Source organism: Balaenoptera ricei, chromosome 12 (genome assembly GCF_028023285.1).
Source record: "Balaenoptera ricei isolate mBalRic1 chromosome 12, mBalRic1.hap2, whole genome shotgun sequence".
Taxonomy (NCBI): domain Eukaryota; kingdom Metazoa; phylum Chordata; class Mammalia; order Artiodactyla; family Balaenopteridae; genus Balaenoptera; species Balaenoptera ricei.
Window position 1 is genome coordinate 85,687,682 of NC_082650.1, and position 22,743 is coordinate 85,710,424.

At 34.7% G+C, this 22,743-nt stretch overlaps 1 protein-coding gene across 7 annotated transcripts in view; it reads right to left on the bottom strand.

The window, feature by feature from the left end:
* The window catches only part of RIMS1 (regulating synaptic membrane exocytosis 1), a 472,918-nt gene that overhangs the window by 90,504 nt on the left and 359,671 nt on the right, over positions 1-22,743 (bottom strand). For 5 of the 7 annotated variants that reach the window (XM_059941806.1, XM_059941803.1, XM_059941804.1 and 2 more), the window contains 3 exons: positions 21,288-21,317; positions 9,083-9,195; positions 3,515-3,663 (listed from right to left, as the gene is read on the bottom strand). The exons of the other annotated variants lie outside the window; for them this stretch is intronic. In XM_059941806.1, the coding sequence (XP_059797789.1) occupies positions 3,515-3,663; positions 9,083-9,195; positions 21,288-21,317 (292 nt within the window). The remainder of the gene's footprint in view (positions 1-3,514; positions 3,664-9,082; positions 9,196-21,287; positions 21,318-22,743) is intronic. 7 annotated transcript variants of the gene reach the window in all.

Below are 22,743 nucleotides of genomic sequence, written 5' to 3' on the forward strand. Positions count from 1 at the left end.
AAATATATTTGTATTTTTCAACCTATACACATCTTACATGTACTTAATTTTATTCGTCCCCCAAACAGGCTTTTTAAAGCTTTCTTTACAGCCTTTTGTCTCTTAGGCAGAAGGATGCTGATTATCTAAAACAGAATTTCCCAAACTTCACTCAAAAGCTATGCAACCCATTAATGGCTGTCCCTGTGAAACAGGCATTCCAGAATGAAATAGCTTTGGTATGTGCTGGAATAAGCAAAGATAAACAAGTTGTTACAAGACAGAACTTCTCAAAATGTTAAGAACAATAGTGTGTACTATGAATCGTTAACAGGAAAGTGTAGCAAGCAGTGTTTGGGAAACACTGGCCTATATACCATACTGTGCAGACCACTGCTCATTTCAGATGTGCTTATCTTGACATTTTCTTGGTTCATAGCATACTTGGATAGAAGGAGTCAAAACCATACGTGGTATTTTAAGGGCCTACATACTACGGTTCTATATGATACGGATAAGATCAAGTCAGTGGTTTCTCCCTATGGTCCTTCAGGAGGACAGTGGACACTTGGCTGACTTTTAGGTACTGAGCACTGCCTTCAGGGGATGCTACAGTGTCTTCTAAATCCTTTTAATGACTTCCAGATGAAAACCCATCCAAGGCAATGCATAGTAAAACATTTCCTGTGTCACAGGAAGATGTGAGTGAAGACATATACCTCTGAACAACACGGGTTTGAACTGCGTGGATCTGCTTATATGGGGATTTTTTCAATAAATATAGTACTTATATTTTCATTCCATAGATCTTTAAATTAACTAAGTGTGGGGAAAATTTTGTGTTCAGTTAGAGATCACAATATGTGGAATCAAAAGAACTAGGGTTTGAGTCCCGATTCTATCCTAACCGTTGTTCAAGGGTCAGCTGTGCAGGGGATCAGGATATAAAAATAGGTTTCAAACTCTTAAACAGATTATAATCTCCTTGAGTATGCGGCCTAGATATTATACTTTCATGAAGTCTTGGAAAATAATAGCCTTTACGCTTGATAGGAACTCAAAAGTTTGCTGGTACCTATTATGAAATGTAAATACATCTATTATTATATTGATCACATTTTTCATCTTTTATCCATGAACTTGAATAAATAAAATTTTAAAACCTATGCAGGTGTTAGTTACTAAAAAAAAAAAAAAAAACAGAAATGCAAAGCAGTACTATATTGAGAAAAATCATTATTCATAGTGTTATAAGAATTGGGAATATTTAAAGCTGAAGAGCCTGCAACCTTTTGATGTCATTTTTATTTTTCATCACAAACCCTCCTCTCAGGTTTCTACCATAGGGCTGATGGTGGACCCAAAGTAACTCTGTGTGTGTGTGTGTGTGTGTGTTTGTGTGTCAGGGGGGTGTACACATGTGTCCGTGCACCTGTGAGGATACTTAGGGGGAAGGACATACATGAAAAGATGTAAGAAGGAAGACCTGCCCCTCCCATAGCTCATCTTACCCTCTTTGTTCCTCCTAAGTGTTCTAAGGAATCAAACATGCACCACATATAAAGAATCCCTGATCTAAAGTATGGGACTGCAGGAAAATACTTCTTCACATTAGCTTCAGGGGAAACTTGTTTAGCCATTAGCTTAACTGACTGCATTTACATAATCCACTTACATAAAAATAACTGAGCTCAAATGTGCTCTAAACCACAGAGAAGGGAAAGGGAAGCCGGAAACAGGGAAATGCCCTCAGAAAACGGATTTGTCATTAAAAAATTTATTTGCAACCTTCCTAGGTCTACTCCATCCCCACCACCTTCAATACATAATAAATGTTATATGAATCAAGGAGGCAAAAAATCTTCTGTCTTCTGCTTCTTGTCATGATTTAGTTATAGTGAGTATTATCTGATACACTAGCATTTTCCCGCAGAGTAACCTTGGCTCCAATCACTACCATGAAGTTCTTTCTCCTCCTTTGTATAAAACCATAGTCCCTTGTTGTTGAGCCCCCTAAAATTCCTCTGTTCTTTGCTTTCTTCCTCAAAAATCATACAGCCAAATTTTTCCTGAAGATGAATTTCTGAAGAACCTATTCTCCTGAAATTTCAAGAGAATGACAGTGGACCCACATATTATTCTCACAGTTGGTTGGTAACATGAATTCTGTTAATTAGTCATACTTTACAGCACAGGACTCAGGGTACATGGCTCTATTGTGAACATAAAATTACTTCAAGATTTACGGTTTTGTAATTATTTAGTAAATTGTTTTTAGTGATTAAAAGTGAAAAAAGTCTTTGTTTAAGCCCTATTTATCAATATTCTTGCTTAACTGAATAGGTTTTGAAACATAATATCTTAATAATATTTCAATAGAAAGGAATCGATTATAATCATTTTTACCCCTCTATCCTAGCAGCTCAACATGGCTACATTCCTTAGCTCTTTCATTCTTTCTTAAATTTTAGAGAACTTAATATCCTGTTAGGACCAGATGCTGAGAATATTCAAAATAGAGATAAAACGTTCTCTTAATGTCTTGATCGATCGGAATTGCTCCTGTAGAATTTCAGTGTGGCATTGTTAATTAACAGTAAGATAATTGGTCTCAGTTTGCTTCAACATGGGAGCTAGGTGCAGAGAAATCCAGGAAGAGGGAATGCCCCAGGATACATCATCAAAATGTGCCATCATAAAAGGCTTTCGGAATATTAGGAAGATAGTTGCTCCTGTTTTGAACATTTATATTTCTTGGGCCTCTCATCAACCCCAAAATGCCTTCAATGAAACTTCTACTTCTGGAAACTAGTCAAGAACAAATATAAAACATGCCTTGTCCATACTGAGTCTGCTGTACTGAAAATGGCGCCAGATTCCTGAGGTCTTTTCCCTTTCGGCAGGGTTATTTGCCTTGTGAGAACCAAGATTACTGTTGGTGATTTAAACAAACTTCATGCAAACTTCTTACAGCTCCCCTACTGTAAAAGAGGGGTGTGTATTTTGTTATCACACCCACCTGAGGGGGGACCAACTGCTATGTGATTGAAGGCGAGATCAGCACACTACAGCCTAGGGGAAAATGCAGCTCGCTCTCTGTTGTTCTGTAAATAAAACTTTATTGCCATAGGACTGTGTTCACTTGTTTGCAGAGCTTCTGCACCTCAGTGGCAATGTAGAGCGTCGAGACAGAGATTATCCTGCAGAGCCCGAAATACTTACTATGGGGCCCTTTACAGAGAGAGCTTTCTGACACTGGACTAAAGAATGCTTTGTGGATTTAATGACTTTAGAAGGAATTTTAGAGCAATCTCTAAAATATGACTCTGGTTACAGCCCCATCTTATAGTAAGTACCAAAGAGTCCAGGCAACGTTACACAACAGTGAATCGACGCTGAACTCGCTCTAGTCCCAGTAGCTTCAATGAAATGTTTCTGCTACTTACTTACTTGACCTAAACCCTGTCTGAGTGAGAACACTCAGGAAGCGCGGTGCAGTTTTACCCGGTTTGTACACACCGTGGCATCGACTCACCTGGTCCTGCCCCGGGGCCGCTCGGATTGCTCGGACAGGAAGCTGGTGCTGCTGGTCCTGGAGATGGCAGACACGTCGCTGACGTCACTGTCTGAGGATCTGGCGGAGACGCTGTCGCAGCTTCGGTACTGATCTGTATGTACGTTATACTAAGGATGGAGAACAAGAGAGCGTGAGCTCTGTCATCGGAGGCTGGCAAACAGAGACACACATGGTGAGGCTAACGGCTACTCAGCCCACATCAAGCAAAAGTGCACTTTCGTAAACATAGGTGTGGAGCCTAAAAGAACCCAAACGCTAGCATGATATATGGGTTCCAGTATCACAACCCTGCCCCCTTCGAATGGTAAGGAGTGGTTTATAAGGACTGAATCGTAGAACGAGAGTGTCAGTGCGTGGGTGGAAAATTCATTGAATAAATGATTTGCACATACTTAAGACCTCAAAATTGTATTATTTATTTTTTCTAGTACACCAGTTCCTCTTTCCTTGCCTGGGTTTTCGTCATTGCCTACAGATTCTACTCACCTTCTACTCTATTCATGGGGTACACTGCTTCCATCTGTCTGTGCTTCTTGAGTCTAAAACTTATATTCAATTTACCTACACACTTTCCCTATTCTAAGACATCACATTCTCTCAAATGTAACCACAAAACACATCTCTCTGCAAAAAAGCATTGACATGAAAGCAGAAGGATTGAGGCAAAGACTGGACTTTGACTTTCTTGCTATTATGGCTTAATTAGTTATTTTCAGGTTTAAACTATCAACTAAGTGTTGAAAGTAAAAAATGGATTCCTATTAAAGTTTCAAGATACACTATATCTCATATTTAAATGTGTCTTTATATTTGTCTTTAGTATTCATTACCTGAGGTCTTAGAAATCATTAGGTAGAAGATGAAAACTTGTGAAGGTTTCAAAGCAGTTAATCTACTCTCTTTTTCTACTTCACTCTCTCAGTGCAAAGAATCACACAGTGAAGAGCTTTATACGGTCTATATTTTTATTTTTATATGTGTGTTTTAATCATAATAAATAGTACGGTTATATAAGTATCTACAACTTTAAAATAACAAATATATACTTGATTTTCTATTGGTAGGTACTGGAAGGTAAGATAATATAACTTCTTATATAAAATAAAAAGAACACATAACTAAAGGGACACATGACCAAACAATGGGTATTTAAGTTTCTTATCAAGCAATTTAATTTTGCATTTATGTTCTAAGGTGTGAAAATATCAAATGTTTGCTAAACTTGTAGAAAAACTCATCCATCCTCTCTGCTCCATAGCAAATGAGTTTTAATATACCTAAAATAATCCAAACACTCTATTTCTAAAAATTTGTATAAACAATTGTCTTGCTAAAGAATACTAAATAAAATGGTGCTAAATTGTAGATCTGTATATACAAAAAGAACTATAAGACAATAATACTTTTTAAAAACTTCTAGAGAAAGGATCATGCTTATTTAATAATCTTTCAAGTGCTAGTAGTTCAGGCCTAAGGTATTTAAATGTTAGTTTTAATTTTTCATCTCTCATGTGTATGTTTTGGGCAAAGAATTTCACATCAAGCATGAAAACAATTTCAAATTCATAGAATATCTATAAAATTATCTTTCCAAAGAATTTCTTCATAATTGCATGATCTGTTTTTGAAAGCCATATGCTTCATTATAATCCAAAAGGATGTGCATATATGCTATTATGTTCAGAACTGAGCTATTTATATAACTTCATGTATGATTTAAAATTAATATGGTTTATGATAAAGTAACATGATAATGTTTTACCACTAAATTCTTTCCTATCTGATAGTATGGTGCTGACTGACAGGATTCATTTCAATAAGAGCTGTTTTTTATTTACAGAATAGATGTAAAAAATATGCTCACATAGTGGAATCTGAATTTAATTCTGTTAGTGGGGTACAAACATATTTCCTATATTACTTGTTTCTGAAACTATTTTGCTAAGTAAATATGTTATGTGATTATTATAATGTCTCCAAACATTGAAATGATAGCTTGTCCATGAGAGAATATGAATGAATTGGTTTCTAATACAATAAAAATTTACCCAGCTGTAAGAGATTTTCTGGCATGGCGTGATCCCAGCACAAATTCTCCCCTTATTTGGCAAATGCCAATAATAAGCAGCGTAGACTATAACATAAGAGCATGTGAGTGTGCACGGAATTATTTCTCCAACTAAACAGATCCTCCTTTTCTATAAATCATGTCTTCTCCTCCTTTTTGTCTATAGACTTTTGCTATTCCAGCCAAGAGATTTTAAAAGATTGTTTGTCATATTAAAAATCTTTTATATTGGGGTAAAGAATAATCCACCATTCTGACACCATGTCACAGTTTTCTTCACATTGGTTATTTGAAGGAACAGAAAGGCTTTTATACTCACTTTATACTACTGTATATACTTATTTTCAAAATCTGTTAAAAGTTTAAATAATCACTTTGACTTTTCATCAAGCATGATTCTTTAAATTTCCTATTTAACAATTAAATATTTTAATGCAAATACGTTAATTATATTTTGAGAAATGTAGCCTCCTCAGGAGAAATTTACACTGATCACATAGCAGGGAAATTTGTCCTTGACGTGAGGGGAAGCTCTAATAACAGGGCTGTTATTTTCATAAGTAATAATAAACTCTTGGCAGCTGCCTACAAAAACCATCACGTCAATCCTGCCTGCTGTTCCTGGGTTACAGAAACACAAGTGCTCTTTAAAATGTGAGGCCTACATGCAAATTCACTCTCCAGTTAAGAATTTTACTCCATCACCAAGGCATGCGACTCTGTCTAACATCAGTGAACAACCAGCACAGTGTCACATTTCAGAGATACGAAGTTTTGTGTTTTCTCAAAAGCCAAGTTAGTGCTAATTCCTTACTCAGGATGGAATTAGGTTCATTTAATACTTTAAAGGAGATGCCAGGTTTGAAACATCTTAGGAATTATACTACATGTGTCTGGTAATTCTTTGCCCTGAAGAAAATCTAGTTCTGTTGGTGTTTGGTTATAAATATTTTGAAAGCTGTTAACCAATTTCTAATTTGGCAGAATTTCAACTAAGGTGCACTGCTTCATCCAAAATGCCAAATGGATTAAAACACTAAAAATAAGTCAATAAAGGAATAAACTTCAAAATTTAATGTATATTAAATTTATGAAAATACTGGTTCTCAACTATACAAATAAAAATAGATCTTTGTAAAGTAAATTGTAAAAAGGTTGAGATAAAAGGATAAATTTAAGAAAGAAAAAAATGCGAGAGGTTTAACTGGAATTGCTACTGGAAACTAAAAATTTTATTGTAAGCATTAGGAATCAGAATTGTAGAGAGTACTTACCTTTTACTTAACATATAAAATTAAAAATAAGCTAATTATTTGTTATTTTATCTTATATATTTTTCCTGTCCTATAGTCTTATGTTTTTAAAGATACCATATCTTTGATCTCACACTTATCAATATAATTTATAATAATTTTATTTATGTAATATAGTAGTATCACTGTATGCAGTAAGAGCAATAGTAATATATTTGAAAGTAATGGGTTTTTTAATATTTAAATGCAATGAGAGAGGAAAAGGAAAAGAATGCCTGTGCAAATAAGGAAGGAATGATAGAATATGATAACTTAACTGCATGCAAATCAAAAGCCATAGAAGAACCTCTGAATCAAACTGGAGTCATGTGTACATTTCAGTGATGTCAGAAGAGGAACGAAGGGCATCTAAGTTCCAGATCAGGAGTTGGTGGGCTCACCACTCCCTAGAAAGGCTTTGTTAATGTTGGGAAAGCGCCTCCTTTCTTTTGAGGGGGCCTCAGTTTTCATGACTTTGGTAAATAAGAGAGCTGGAATTGAAGATCATTTTGAGGTATTTTCAAGTTCTAAATTTCTACCCATCAGAGAATTTGGAATCTCCCAACCAAGATAAACCTACTTTTCATTTCATTATGAATATGTGTTAGTGGTGATTTAGACTTCTAGGGCACTTCATTTTATAGTTTTTTTTTTTTTTTTTTGATCAACAGATTAATGTTGAGAGACCGAGTTCAGAAAAGGCTTTCAGTCTTTTTACGCTGATTCTCTATTTATCTCTTTCTTGTTTCCTGCACTGGCTCTGCCTATCCCTGCTGTTCTATTTGACCTCATCCTTTGACATAATGCTAAGAAATCAAGAAAACATTTCCAGCTTTAAAGATCGTTTCTAAATAAGGACATGCAACAGTGGAGGAAGAAAACCTAACTTATGCTACTTCCTAATTCTTACTGCATTTGTGGTAAAAGCAAGCAAAAATGATGATGATATCCATAAAGACAGACAAACAGCAGATGAAGTAATAATATCATAAAGAACAAACTGGGGGAAAAAATATGTGGAGCTGGAATCAGCAACTCTATGCAACATCAAGATATTTTGCTTACTGATTTTTTTTTTCTTTACTGATTTTACTTTTTAAAATACTGTTTCAGACTCCTTGGGAGTTGAGCCCCGCTGAATCACAGCGACCTTGGACGTTGTCCAGTTGGAAGAACCCTTCTGCAGCTAAACTAAGATATAAAGTGATAAGACGGCATCCAGCACATATGGCTCTATGGTGGGCTGGTGACAAATCAGATTTTGTCACCACCTCATATTTTTGTGTTAGTCCCTGAATATCTGGCTATATAATGACCAACCTCCAATATTTAAAAATGAGTAGGTTTTTCTAGGTTCATATAACAAGCTAACAACGTTTTATTTAATTTTGAATTTCGAAAAGGTCATTACTTCCAAAAGGATTCTTGACATCAGATTAAAACACGGGTTGTCCTGTAGTGGCTGCTGCCACATTTGTAGTATTCTAAAAAAAAGGTTTTTAAATAAACCAGATAATAAATTTAAAATTGCTTCATGAAGTATAAAATTCTATGCATATTTTAATCAAAATTATCAGATGCTAGTCAGCAGTTTATAAACTCCTTATTGCATCCATACAAAATAATATTGAAATATAAATTAAAATTTTATTCACTTGAAATTGTGTGGATTTCAGTTTCTGAGAGTTTGAAATCAGTTATTTTTCTCACTAAGGACAGATCAATAAGAAATCTCACATCACATAATTTCTGTCATTCACTAAGAAATCTCCATAGGAATACCAACCTCAACTAGTATTTAAGAGTATAACTCTATATCTTAATATTTAAAATACAATATTAAGTGATATTCAAGCAATAAAATGGCTTAAAATGGCTTCACATATCTTGCTTATTTATGTGAATTTGACCACGACAATCGATCATCAAGTGACTTTAATATCAAGTATTTTCATTTTCTTTTTAGATAAAACATTTAATCGAGGTTAACAGACAATATGTTACTAAACTTATATCTTGTGAAAATATCAAGAGGAGAGAGGTTATGATGCAAGACCATCACCTGAAGGATAACCTCTCTCCTATAACCTGGTGCTCACTGGTCCTACCTGCTACCCATAAGGTACTTTTTTACCAGGGGAACTATTGGTTGGTTACTGGTTTTACCTTGGAGTATTGCTCGCGATCAAGTTCTCGACTAGAACCAGACCCTGTTGTCTGCTTAAATCGATGCACTTTCATTTTCATCTGTCTCGTTCGCTCTTCCACTACTAAGCTTGCTGCAAAAACACACAACGGGAGTCTGTTAAAACACCGAAGCGCCTCTGAGGAACCGAATGGTTTAAGATTGCAATGCTTTTGATATGACTTCAATCAAATAAAATTTCGAAATCATACGATTAACAAAAAACAAAGGCAGAAGATACAATGCTAGCAACTGTCGCTCTAAAGGTGAACGTGACTCAAATCACACAGAATGGGGGACACAAAGGTTAGTAACAAAAGCTAAGGATCCTATGTCTTTATCGGATGTGAAATAATCTCAGTTCCATTCATGAGTGATTAAGTGAAACCGAATTGAATTGTGAAAATATGCTTCCTGTTGAATGAACTGGTTGTTGCTTGTACATATAGATAGAACACATCACACAGAGGTACACGTGTTTATTTACATGCATGCACACCATGTGACACCCTCAGCTGCAGGAGTCACCTGAAAACTCTTGTAATGGAAGAGCGCCTGCTTTTCTGAGGCATTCTTATTAAATCCTTCATTTCTACCAGCCGCTTTTCATGAATATTTGCCATTCTTAAAAATGGACTTGCTAAGAGAAAATATTCGTTTTCTATTTCTGAAGAAAACATAAATGAAATTCATACTTCTTGAAAATGTGATATAGAACTTTAGCTCTTTAATTTAAATTTGTAAATAAACATGTGTATTCCAGTTATGCCTTTATCATCTCCTAAGTAACAGAAGTGATTGTTTAGATGGAAAGAATTACAGCCTTCAATAAAGTATGAGCTATTTTAAGTCAGAATCCATCACAAGCAGCTTGGCTTTAAAACCCTGCCTTTAATTTTTACATTCTTACAAATGAAGAGTGAAGAATACAGTTGTGTACGTATACCTGCGTTGTGAGACCTACGTTTATGTTTCACAACTTATCTCTTGCCAATCTCTGCAACAAGTGCTACAATTTATTTTTAAGTTGTGAGTGCTGACTTCCTGTCTTACAAGGGGTTTATAAAGACACTTGTTGACACATTTTTTCCATTGCAGTGATTAAACATGGCCTGTGATCCCTGATAAAAGACACTGACACTCATTATAAAAATTCAATAAATATGTAGCTTTTACTGTGTGTTCAAATACAGGCTCATAGCCCAGGAGATAAATACATGCTGTGAAATGTGTGGGTAAATGTTTTAATTGTAATTTTCACACCAAGCTGTTAGATGTTTAGCTTTGTGTAAATTCAGTAAATTAGACGATTATCAATCCCTAATGTCACCGTTATGGGAATGAAGCAATCACGCACACTTGCTTTGAAAATGTTGACTTGAGACCATAAATGTTGACTATTATGATTAAAGGATGGTTCAAGAGAGATCTTGAGAAAAGCAGTTCAGAAATGTATTAATTACTTGACAATATATAAGGAGTCATAAGTAATATAAAGCAAAATGCTACTCAAGAGAATTAGGAATTGAGACAAGTTATTGAAAAATGTGAGTTGTAGTTATAGAAGGCCGTATACCCAATGAGAAAATGTACATGTGTCTTCTTTCTGCCATGTGCCTGGGACGTGGTACCTCCTGGGTCACGTGATAAAAGCAGATTTAAATGATGTTAGCTTAATCTTCTCAGCAATGATATTAATTTTAAGAAATTTTTGACATTGATTAGCCCATAGCTTTGTGACCTTTACGTTTAGCATCATGTAATTCTTAGGGGGTCAGTTACTTGACACTGAAAAGATTATTTCCCAAGAGGTACTGCCTGAAGCAGCTTGAAGCAGTTCTGGTGATTTAACCTTGCCAGGACAACACCTCATTGCTTTAAATAGAATTACTTAGCTTATGACATGGTTGATTTTAAATGTTTATTTTGCAAAACTCAAAACTGAATCATAAGAACACAGTGGTAGCCTAACTGAAATGAATCCTTTTTTTTTTTTTTCCCCCTGGGCTTGGGAAAAAAGCTTATTAAGGAAAGATATGGGGACACAGGATTCCTAGGGTGAGCCTGAGGGACACAGCAGCTGGTGGCCAAGAAGCCATGAAAAAATTAAGCAAGAGGATTCAGATTCTTTTCAAGGCGGTGTGATCAGCAAAGTACCTGTGGGTTACAGCTGCCCCTTAGAGAAGACCACGATTTTCATCTCCAAGAATTCAGGATGGCTTTCCATCTAATGAACCTGGAAGACTCTCCAGGCAGATTGTTTTGTCAAAAATCTAGATACTTTCAGTTATACTTTGTTTTTATTCTTTTCTAAAACCAACTGCATCCAGACTAGCAATTCTGAAGGTTTTTCTAAAGTTTACAAAGGTAAATGAGATTTCCTTTCTTTCTTATTCGTTTCATTTCTTTTTTTCCCTTTATTAAATGTGGTCTTTTTTTTTTTTTTTTCTCTTGGACAAGGCTGCTCTCTGTGTTGCATCGCTCTCAAGAAGACCTGCTGGTGGTGACAGCTGTCATTCTGCTTTCAGAGTAAACTCACTGGGTATTGAAGCAGAGGCAGAACGGACAGGACCAAGGCCAATACCAAAGGAAAATGGCAGCCGTAGCAGGTTTTTTAAAGACTTTAAAAAATACCAACAACAAACTGAATCCCTAAAATGGTTTTATATGACTTCGCTTTGACCTTCCAAAAATGATTAATGTACTATCTTTGTTCCTAAACAAGTGAAATTTGACATCTTCTAATCTGTCAAAGAAAGGAAATCTCCAAATTAATTTTTTTTCAAAATCATGACTAGACCCCTTGACTCGCCAGCAAAAATGTAGTTTGTTATATCCTCATTGCTTGCTCTCAGATTCCAAGACCAGAAGCAAAATGCAAACAGCTTATCATTGACCTACTCATATCAAAAGCCAGATAATTACATATAATTAACATTTTAAAAAAACATTTCTCATTATTTCCTGATTATGTGTACATTAGTGTGTATTCTAAAATAATTGTTTATACGAGTGATCATGTTTCAGTAAAATTGTTTTTCATAAACATCAATGAAGAGGCTTCAGTGTTAATTTGGCAGTTCTTTAACTTTTCTACAGAGTTTGCTTATTTTGCATTTTCTTTTTCAACTGTATATTGTGGAATAAATTGACATCATTTCTGGATTATGGGTGTGTCAATCTAAACAGTAAGAAAAATTTATGAGTTAAAATAGAATATTTATCACAAGTTTGAACCAGAAGACATGATTATTAATGTACATGATTTATAGAGAGAATAATAGATATTTGGTAATGATTAGAAATTAATTGAATCCTTGGAATATGATTATCTGTTAAGTATCTCACTAAAAGTAAAATTAACTACAGCCCAGAGAGCTCAAATATCTTAATTTGAAAAGAATGATTACTGATCATTTAAAATTTTTATATTAACAATTTTAATACCAGTAGCAAAATTAAAACATGAAATAAAATATTTTCTAATTCTTCCACAAATCCTAGCGTTAAACTCACATTTTAGGAGCATTCTGAATACTGCTAGCATTGGAAACCAACAAAATCATTAAAGTGCCAGTTACTATTCCTTTTTAAAAAGATTTTAAATTCGGGGACTTCTGGGTTTTTTTTTTTTTAATTTCAAACACTGCTACATACTAGAGAGTGAAATAACCCCTCTCATTTTCTATGACAAATATAATTATCATGTAATTTCACTTAGTCTTTTAATGAAAATATAGCTTACATATAGTACAGTTATTTCAGTTATAATTGCCCATACAGTGATAGTAACATAATTCATTTCTCCTAGCCCCTAGGGTGTAATTAACATTGTAATTTTATACAGAAGTTTTTTTTTAAAAGCTGGAATTTTTCACTATGCTTTCTACAAGCTGACTGATGTGTTTGATGTTGAATAAATTGTGCTTTTTAAAAAGCAAATATTAATTTACCTAAAAGATATTTATTGAACTTAATCTGTTTTCTTTAGATCAACTTTACTCTATATCCACTGTTATTTTTAAACTCTGGTATTTTTATCCAATGAATGTACACATATCAAATATCAGCTCAACATTACAATTAAGAAAGTATAAAACTAGAACTTTTTTTAGAGGTTAAGTTCAAACAATACTTATGAAATAATTTCTTGTCTTCTAAACTCAACGAGAATAACTGATTGCAGCATGCAAGGTGAGAAAAGTAAATACAATTTAAAAAGTAATTTATTAGAGTTTTCTAATGGAAAGTCTTAGGTATTATTAAAAATAAAGACAGATTAAAATAATTACTTCTCTTTTCATGCCCCATGTTTTGCTATGAATTCTAGTATTGTAGGTGATCTTTGGTGAAACTGAAGAAGCTGAAGTCATTTGCAAATACTGTGTTTGTGTCTATGTGCATTTTTCTAGATCTATCCCTTTCATAAGATTACTAAAGAGGCCTGTGACTTTAAAAAAAAAAAGAAAGCTTAAGAATCATTAATAAATCTTCCCTAACCCACCACTGAAAAATTTCTATAGTACCACTTTTTCCAAAGAGAAATGTGATTTTCTGGGAAACTACTTTGACTTAGCAGACATTCATGACTTGCTTTAAAATATTGTGAATATTATGGTTCTGTGTAATTTGATAATTATAAGTTAAACATTAAATTTTCATAAATGTGGTTTAAATATTCACAAATTTACAATTATTTACAATATATAAATACATATATAAATATATATGCTCTGCTCTTCAAAGTCCTTAAATCTTTCACATTTCTCCTTATGCATCTAGAAATTAACATGAATTTGAAATTTCAAATGCTTGTGTTTATAGGCAAAAATAATAATCCATGTAATATATTGTTAAGACTGTATTTTCAAGTATTCCAGGTGAAACGGTGTAAAAGAGAATAGGAATAATGAAAATTTCTATATTATTAAATATATTGAAGTAAAAAGATTATGAGTATTTTATTTTCTAACAAGGTTAGCTAGTTCATGTGTCAAAGGTGAAACATGGTAACATTTGCACAGGATAACTAAGCTTGTCTAGTTAACTACAAAGTGCTATCACACTTTATGATAGATAACTTAACGCCTCTGTTTCCTTGCTGTTACTGATACAATGCGAGTTTGGCGACAGTCAAGCCCCGACCTTGGTCCAGTGCGTGTCTCAGAAAGAGCGATGATAAATGACCACACACCTGAAAGCTGTCAGGTAGAATTAAACAGATGCAGGAAGCACTTGCAATGTCTCAGTTACAGACAGCACTGACAAAACCCCTTCTCCGAAGCATTTTATTGTCAAAAATCAGTACTAGTGGGCACTCAAATACAAGAAACAATATAATAGGAAACGTGAAAATTATAAAGTAATAAAAGATGAAAAAATTTAGCTGACTGAATCTGTAATCATTATAAGCTATACACAGCCTGAAGAGAAAGAAAGATGGTTTTATATTTGAAAATTCAAGACTGCAATGCTAGTCTCTACACACAGCTTTCTAGACTTTAGAGGAATACAAATTGTTAAGATGTGTGAACATTGTCCATACATCTGGAAGCAATGGAGTGAAATGGTTGGAACTCAGGACTGGGAAAGAGTCGGCAGAGATGACAACCTTAGCGGCATCAGTATCCGTCACCGTGGCCTTGATCAGTCCTGAAATCTGTCCATTACGGAGTTGTCATTTGTAAAGGGAAGAGAAAGTAACTTAGAGTAACTTCCCGCTGTTGTAGTCTATGACTCTGTATTATTTCAATAGGGTATTGATATTCTTTTCACATTTTCAAAAAATGGAAAACTACAATGACTTACTCTCTTGCTCATTTAACTAATTTCCAGCATTTTTACTTTTTTTTTATTTGCCAATTTACCAAAACCATGGAAGTCAAGGGGAAAAATTTACTGGTTATGTTTTGTTATTTTCCATCATTTTTTTTCCAGTTAAAAGATAATGTAGTCCTTTCATGGTCATCCTTATCTTTGGAGTCATATGAGTATAATATGCAACTTTGATAGAATACTTACACACCACCTCCTTTCCCCTGATGTATACAGTATGTATAAATAAAGATTAAATGTTTAAAATATTTTGACTATACAGAAATGCCAGAAATGGGTCATTTTCCTAGAATAAAATGCATTTCAATTTGCAAGGGTAGAAATGAGCAAAACTGTTTCCCTTGCACCCCTGTATGATTCTCTTGAATGTTAAGGATTATGCTACAGTTACATAAACAATAAAATAAAATATAACATCTATCCAGTATGAGAAACATAAAACACAACAAGTAAATAACACATTTAGTGAAAAACCACATTGCCTTTAAGTATTTTTAAAGAAAACAGCCTGTGTTTTAGTATAGATAATTGAAATGGAATATTGACATAGGGGAAATAGGTAATTTGTCTGTATCTTCACTCAAATCTCGCTGCAGCCCAAACCCCAAGGTTGTCTCTTGTATTAGCTGATTTTCACTCAACTACCTAAAACAAAGCTCAGAATTTCCAGACCCAGATCTCACTTTCAGTGTCAAAGTTGCCAAGTCCCAGAGTAACACTGAAAGTATTAATCAGATACTGGACAGATAAGGAAGTCAGATGAAAATCTGTCATTTTACCTTGCCCTTTTGTGTTACACAGAGTTAAACAGCTTTTCATTTTTAAAAATTTTTATTTTTAAAGAGTTTTATGTTTTGTTCTATTTATTATTTTCCTATATCATGTCTTTGAACAAAAGGTCTTTTTTTAAAACAAAACTTTTGCTCATGGTGTTTCTAAACAGAACAGAGGCATTAAAAATTGGCTTAAAAATTTTTCTGTTTAAATCTACATTGTAACATCTCTCTGGTTTTAGGCACATGATGTTTTTCAGTCTCATACCTCTTGCTTTTGGTTTAACTTAACTGATGGCTGGCTTTAGGCACATGATTTTTTTCAGTCTCATACCTCTTGCTTTTATGTTTGTTTTGATTCATTTTTTAGAATTTTTACTGGAGCATTTACAATGTTGTGTTAGTTTCAAGTGTACAGCAAAGTGAATCAGTTATACATGTATGTATATCCACTTTTTTTTTAGATTCTTTTCCTATATAGGCCATTACAGAGTATTGAGTAGAGTTCCCTGTGCTATACAGTAGGTCTTTGTTAGTTATCTTACGTATAGTAGTGTGTATATGTCAATCCCACTCTCCTAATTTATCCCTCCCCGAAATAATGCCACATGCAGCAACATGGATGGACCTAGAGATTGTCATACTGAGTAGTCAGACTGAGAAAGTCAAATGTCACATGATAACGCTTATATGTGGAATCTAAAAAAAGGGTACAAATGAACAAATGAACTTATCTACAAAGCAGAAACAGAGTCACAGATGCAGTAAACAGTTTTTAAATGTATTTCCGTCTTGGAAGGGAGCAGTGTCCTTCTTACGAGGCACTGCTTAGGACACACTCAGAACGCAGAGTTGCCCATGGAATGAAGGTTTCTCGGTGAACAACAGACTCGCTCCCCAAGGGGTCGCGTTGTTTACCCCCTGTATCTCTAATACGTTTATCCATCATTTTTCATTATTCCAATTATACTGATGGCAACAGACTCTATCTTGAAAGGCTCAAGGTGGCATAACTACTAAATTCAATGTCTCTTCCCTTCTTTTCTGTAAAAAGTGTTTACAAATTTTAAAGTTTGCAAAAAAAAAATATATGATATTTAGGGGAAATGTACAGCTTTGGAGGAGAAAAATCAAAGAGTCTATTCATGGCTAGACATCAGCCTTTTCTCAGCAGCCTCTCCTGCATGACCCACAGACCCCAGGGAGGAAGGGGAAATGACGTTTTCCCTCAAGGGGGCATATCTGACAATTTGACCATTGGTTGATTTAAGTGCTAAATACTTTGAAGTTGTAAAAGTCTTTACTACTATTATAAATATTCACATTTGAATCAGCAGAATGGAAAAAAAGGGTCCAAACCAAGAATTTGGAACTGTTTTACATGGGTCGCTTTACTACATCCCTAAAGTTTAAAGGGAAGGCTAGAATGACAACCACAGTTATGGGTTTGTGACAAAAAGAGCAATGGACCAATTAGACACTTTTACTAATGGAGCTCTAAATATTTATGAATAAACATTCATGAATATTCATAATAAGTGTCCAGGAAAAGCAAAGCCCCAGAAGGTTAAGGAACTTGAAATCTTAATACACAGTAACAACAAATGAATCACCTGGGTAATATGCACCTACTCAACATGCATCTAAGAAAAATGTGAATAAAGTTGAAATCCTTTTCTACTTAATGACAGTTAAAATAATGCTGCCTGTAAAGAATATACAAACTAGTTTACTTATTTTGGCAAAAGTCAAGTTACATAATATTTTCCTATAATGTGTTTCATAACCATAGTATACTACTAAGTGTGCAACTACTTAAACAATAAATAATGTAACAGAAAATTATTTAAATGTTTTTTACTTTTTAATATGAATTACACCTAATTAAGGTTCATGCTAATAGTTCCATAAAAATTACATTTTGCATGACTTAACATTCAAACTGCTCTTGTCAACATTTCAAAAAGAAGATATAGGTAATTTATTTGAGCATTTTTTTTTTATAGAAACTTAAAAATTCAGTTGACTAGAGATAATTCTTAAATGGCCTCGTTGCAATAATTATTATATATTTTTTTAGTGAAACAGGAAAACAAAACGCAACAGATGCTATTTGCTCTTTATTCCTGTTTAAATCATTTAGTCACTTGAACTCTGCCTTTCATTCTCTGTGGGTGTAAATTACACATTTTTTATGATAAAGGGAATTCATATTTGTAGAAAAGGCAGTATAATGTGTTTTGTTATGATTCCAAATTGCTTCCAAAAGGCAAAGAGTTAATGCACTTAAGAAATACTATCTTAAAGGCATATAAATTAGAAATTTATTATGATAATAACATGTTTTCTCACCTTGAAGTCATTTAATTTCTGGTTCTGTTTTGATCTTCTTATATCATTATTTCGATGCCCCCAAACTACATTCATGGGCTCTTTAAAACTGTCCAAGAAATGTAGCAGAGAGGGAAAAATTGGCTTACTTTTAGAATGAATGATTTAAAATATGCCTATAAAACAGTCTTTGAATCTTAAAAAGATAGGGTCTACTAGTTTCCAACATGAAAGGGGGAGGTAAAAGGTAAATAACCTGCTAGGAACGTTTCTATTTCCTCCGTTAACTTTTCAGCCCAAAATTTGTGTTATCTTTGTCCAAATACACTGGCTTCCTGTTCTCAAGGCGCAAGCTTCATCTGAAGAGCAAGCCAGCGATTGGAAGATTTAGATGCGTGGCCCAAAATCAGGTCACCGGGGGAGGTAGGGCCCCTAAGTGGGCCTCCCGGTGCTGTGAGTGGAAGATGTGACAGTGACACGAGGCAGTGGACAGAACATGGGCCGTGGGGTCACTGCCCAGCTCTGTCCTATAGCAGCTCTGCTACTGTGGGCAACCTCGTAACCCCTGTGCTCTCTTTCTATAAAAGGAGTCATCACGCCTTCCTTCGGGCTGTGCCCAGGTTATTACCGTAATTACGTGGTATCGACGCACAGTGGGTGCTCGGTCAATGCCGAATGCGGGAGAGGCCGCCTATCAGAGTGGTTCAGAACGAGGTCTCTGGAGCGAGGCTCGAGCCCAGTTCCCTGCCCTACCACTTCCCAAACGAAGACTGACACAGGGCCAGGTTTTGCATCTCTCTAAGCTTCAGCTTCCTCAGTTGGCAAATGAGGATACGAATAGTTATGTCTCAGGTTGTACAACTATGAGATGAATACATGACACGCTCAAGTCAAGTCACTGACATAGAGGAAGTGCCCTATACATTCTATCTGCCATTAAAAATGTTCCTGGTATCTTATACCTCTCTGGAAGTGCTTTGCAACATATGCTGTACAATTATATAGTGGTTCCCAACAGTTAGGGCGACCAACCTTCCCAGTTCGCCCAGAGCTGTCCTGGTTTTAACACTGAAAATCTTGCATCTTGTGAAACCTCTTAATCCTCAACGAACTGGGAACGTCTTACAAGTTCGTCTTCAGTTCATCAAAAACCAACTCTCCCTAGGGGCCGGTGGCCTGTGCCGTTAGCTCAGCATGGCTGGGCCACGCCCCATCACCCAGGGAGCACTCAAGATAACTCAATTCTCCAATATGAGCGACCCCAGAAAAGATCAGCTCACAGCAGCAGGGTTTCTATGCAAAACAATACGTTATCTTTCCTATGGGGCAGGTGAGTCTAAAATTTGACTCTAAAGAAATCTCTTGAATTTGCTCTGTCTTTTCCTGGCTTCCCAAGCTTTTCATGCTAAGCTGTGCTCCCTTAAATCCCAGGGTGGGGGGTACAGCATCCTGGGCTGCTCTCCGCCTTCCCGGCGGCATTTGGGGATGCGCCTCTTTGGTGGTTTTCAGCCCTGGGGTACATCCCGTGAAGCTTATCCACATCCTGTGTCCAAGGCAGACTTGGTACAGTGATGACATATCTCAGCCAGGACACAGTAACCTTGTAAAACGCAACAACCTGATGTGCTGTGTAGTAAGGCTGTAAAGGGGCACACTTCATACACCTGAGGTTCTACAACCCATGAATTTTGTTTTGTTTTGATTAGCAAATTATAGCTTTTGGCTAGTAATAATATAGAAGGAAGAGCTCTCCAGATGAAGAATTATTACATTTTTCTTCCTGTTGGCTAAATGAATGAGGTCATGACCCATCTCCAACATAAAATTTAATGCTTTTAGCAAACTAAAGTTTATCTTGCAAATCTAAATAAATTCTTCTGAATATAAGTACCAATGTATTGGCCATTTTTGTACTACTGAACCTAAATTTGTGTTTCTGATACTTGAATTAAAAATGCAAGATAGCCAGAAATCTATGTAAAACCTAGGGACCAAAGCATCTTGATCTCACTGAATAACGTTTTATTTTTATTAATATCTATTTATTGCCTAGTATGTCAGACACTTTGCCAGAATATGTGTTATGTTCCAGAATATGTATTATGTGCCAGAATATAAATATATTTTTATAAATTCAAACTGATATAAGTAATTGAATATTATTTCCCATTTTCAATCTATGACACTAAGAGATGTAACACATACCTCAATCTACTCGGAGTTAGGGGTATATGTTTGGGATTTGTGCCTATTAAAAGAGGATGCACTAAAGTATAGAGGAAGGAGGTCCAAAGTAAGAGACCTGGGCTTGCAGTCTAGGTCACATCACCAGTGTGAATGCGTTAAGTCTCTTAATCTCTCTCAATCTGAGTTTTATCTTTCATAAAATAAGGATGATGGTCCTCTCAGGACTAACTTTGAGGGCTACTATGGACAACAAATTAATTCAATCACGAATCTATAAATATTGAGTAAATACTTTTATTAAATTATGCAGCATTATATAACTTTTTAATATTGTTAATATTATTTCATTAAGCTGAAAACTCATATTCAAATATTTAATTATCAAGCCAACAGTAACACCAAATAGGGTGGCCCAAGACAGTAGGAGGAGGTCTGCGTCTACGTGGGACTCAAGTCCAAAAGACCAAACATCAAATGTGATCCAAAGGACCGCAAGGCAGGTCAGCAAGGTGCCGACATAGCAGGCTGAACGGTTTCCCTCCTGTGTCCCTCAGGAAGAAAGAACTGATGGGTGTTCTAACCCTCCTGAGGCCAAGAGGAGTAGCGTCCTGGCAGCTACTTCCCAGACGTATGACTACAGCGGGCCAAATATGCCATAAGGTTACTGCTATTTAGAAGGAAAACCCAGGGATTTTCTACTCCTTTGCACCACAGAAGGTAAGGCTTAAACCCTTTATCTATGAGAGCAGGGGAATGCAAATAAACAAAAACATATTATAAATATGCTATTCTTTTCCAAAGAGAATCGTTTTCTAGTTGTCAGTGTGGATAAATACATTTTGAAGCAAAAATACTCTTAATTTTAATCTTCTCCTCTTTGATGTGAGCTGCTCACAATACAAAACGGTTAATACCAAATGCCCTACCAAATCACTGCACGGAAAAAGCTATCTGTTAAATAGTTTGGCTCATTATTTCAATAAATACAGTTATATAACTCATATACTATGAGAGAAAAGGAACAATATTAAATTGTTAAAAAAGTTACATTAATATTTACCTTTTGTGGATGAGTTATATTTTTCTTGTTCTTCAATGAATTAAATGCACATAATGATGGAAACAAAAGAAAGAAATCAGCAAATTTATAGTTAGACGTGGAAATGTGAATCAACACAATGGCATGAATAATAAAAATACATAACATATAATGTGACATGGTAAATTGCAATGAGAAACCATGAGGAAATCTCAAATATGGTACTAAAATCAATCAAAGAAAGAATGAATGCAACAATTTAAAGATTTTAAATAAAAACAGAAACATTGGGAAATTAATATTGTATATTTGGCATTTGAAAAGTATATTTTGTGTTATTTTTTTCTTGCCTTTGAAGAATTGCAAAGTATTACAGCACTCACTTTACTAAGGCATTTTAACCCTAATCCATTGTGACTTTTTATTGTAAATGTACTTAAAAGCATATTTAACATTCATAACTAACATTTTCATTTCAAAAATGATAGCATTTCAGATAATTTGAAAAAACATATAATAAATAAAAAATAAATTCCATTTTTTGCTAGATAGTTGGCATTTTCTTTTCACTGTGGAAAATATTCTGGAACATTTTCCACCTGGAAAAAAATATATTTTAATTTAAGTAATCCTTTCTTCCTTCTCAAATTACTGTAATTATATTAAAATATCTCAAAGTGAAACTGTTCTTGGCAGACTGTATTTCTCAGACATTTCTTAAGCCTTTCTCTGTCTCCTTGTTGGTGCACCATTTACTGAGAAATAATGGCCTATCTAGATATTTTGAAGGGGAGTGCCATTAGTTCTAGGTAGCAGAATTAATAACAGAACACATAAAACATAACTGGCACATCAAGTGTTAGTTTATAGTTTATGAATGATCTTTAAATATGTCTTCTTAAAAAAGACAACTAGGTTGCACACACACAAAAAAATCACTTGGTTGGCTTCAGAAAACCATGCATTTTTATGCAACCAATTATGTTGCTTTCAGTCGCACTCGACCTGAGGGCTACATTGTAATACAACATTGGAACACAGCCAGAGGAATTTCCTGCAAGTCTTGGCTCTCAATTCTCACATACCATTTGAGTTACCTAAATTTTAAGGCTACTTTTTAGCGACTTTATCTCAAAATCTCCATTGTAATCACACCTCTTCTTTTTCCCTAACTATACTTCAACATAAACAGATTCCATATAGCAAATAGGCTAGCATTACTAATTTTTAAAAGAAACTTTAAAATACTTTTTCAAAAATTAAGTAAATGTATCTTTTCAAATTATATGTTAGCTTTTAAAATAATATATATTGTTTTATCGTACAAGGAGAGAGTAGTAAAATTGTATTACAAGAAAAAAAAAAAAACAACAACAAGAAGCATCCAAACAATCTACGGATCCTAAACAAAATAATGTAGATAATTGTAACCAGAAACTGTGTATGAATAAAATTATTTTATAAGTTCATCAGGAAG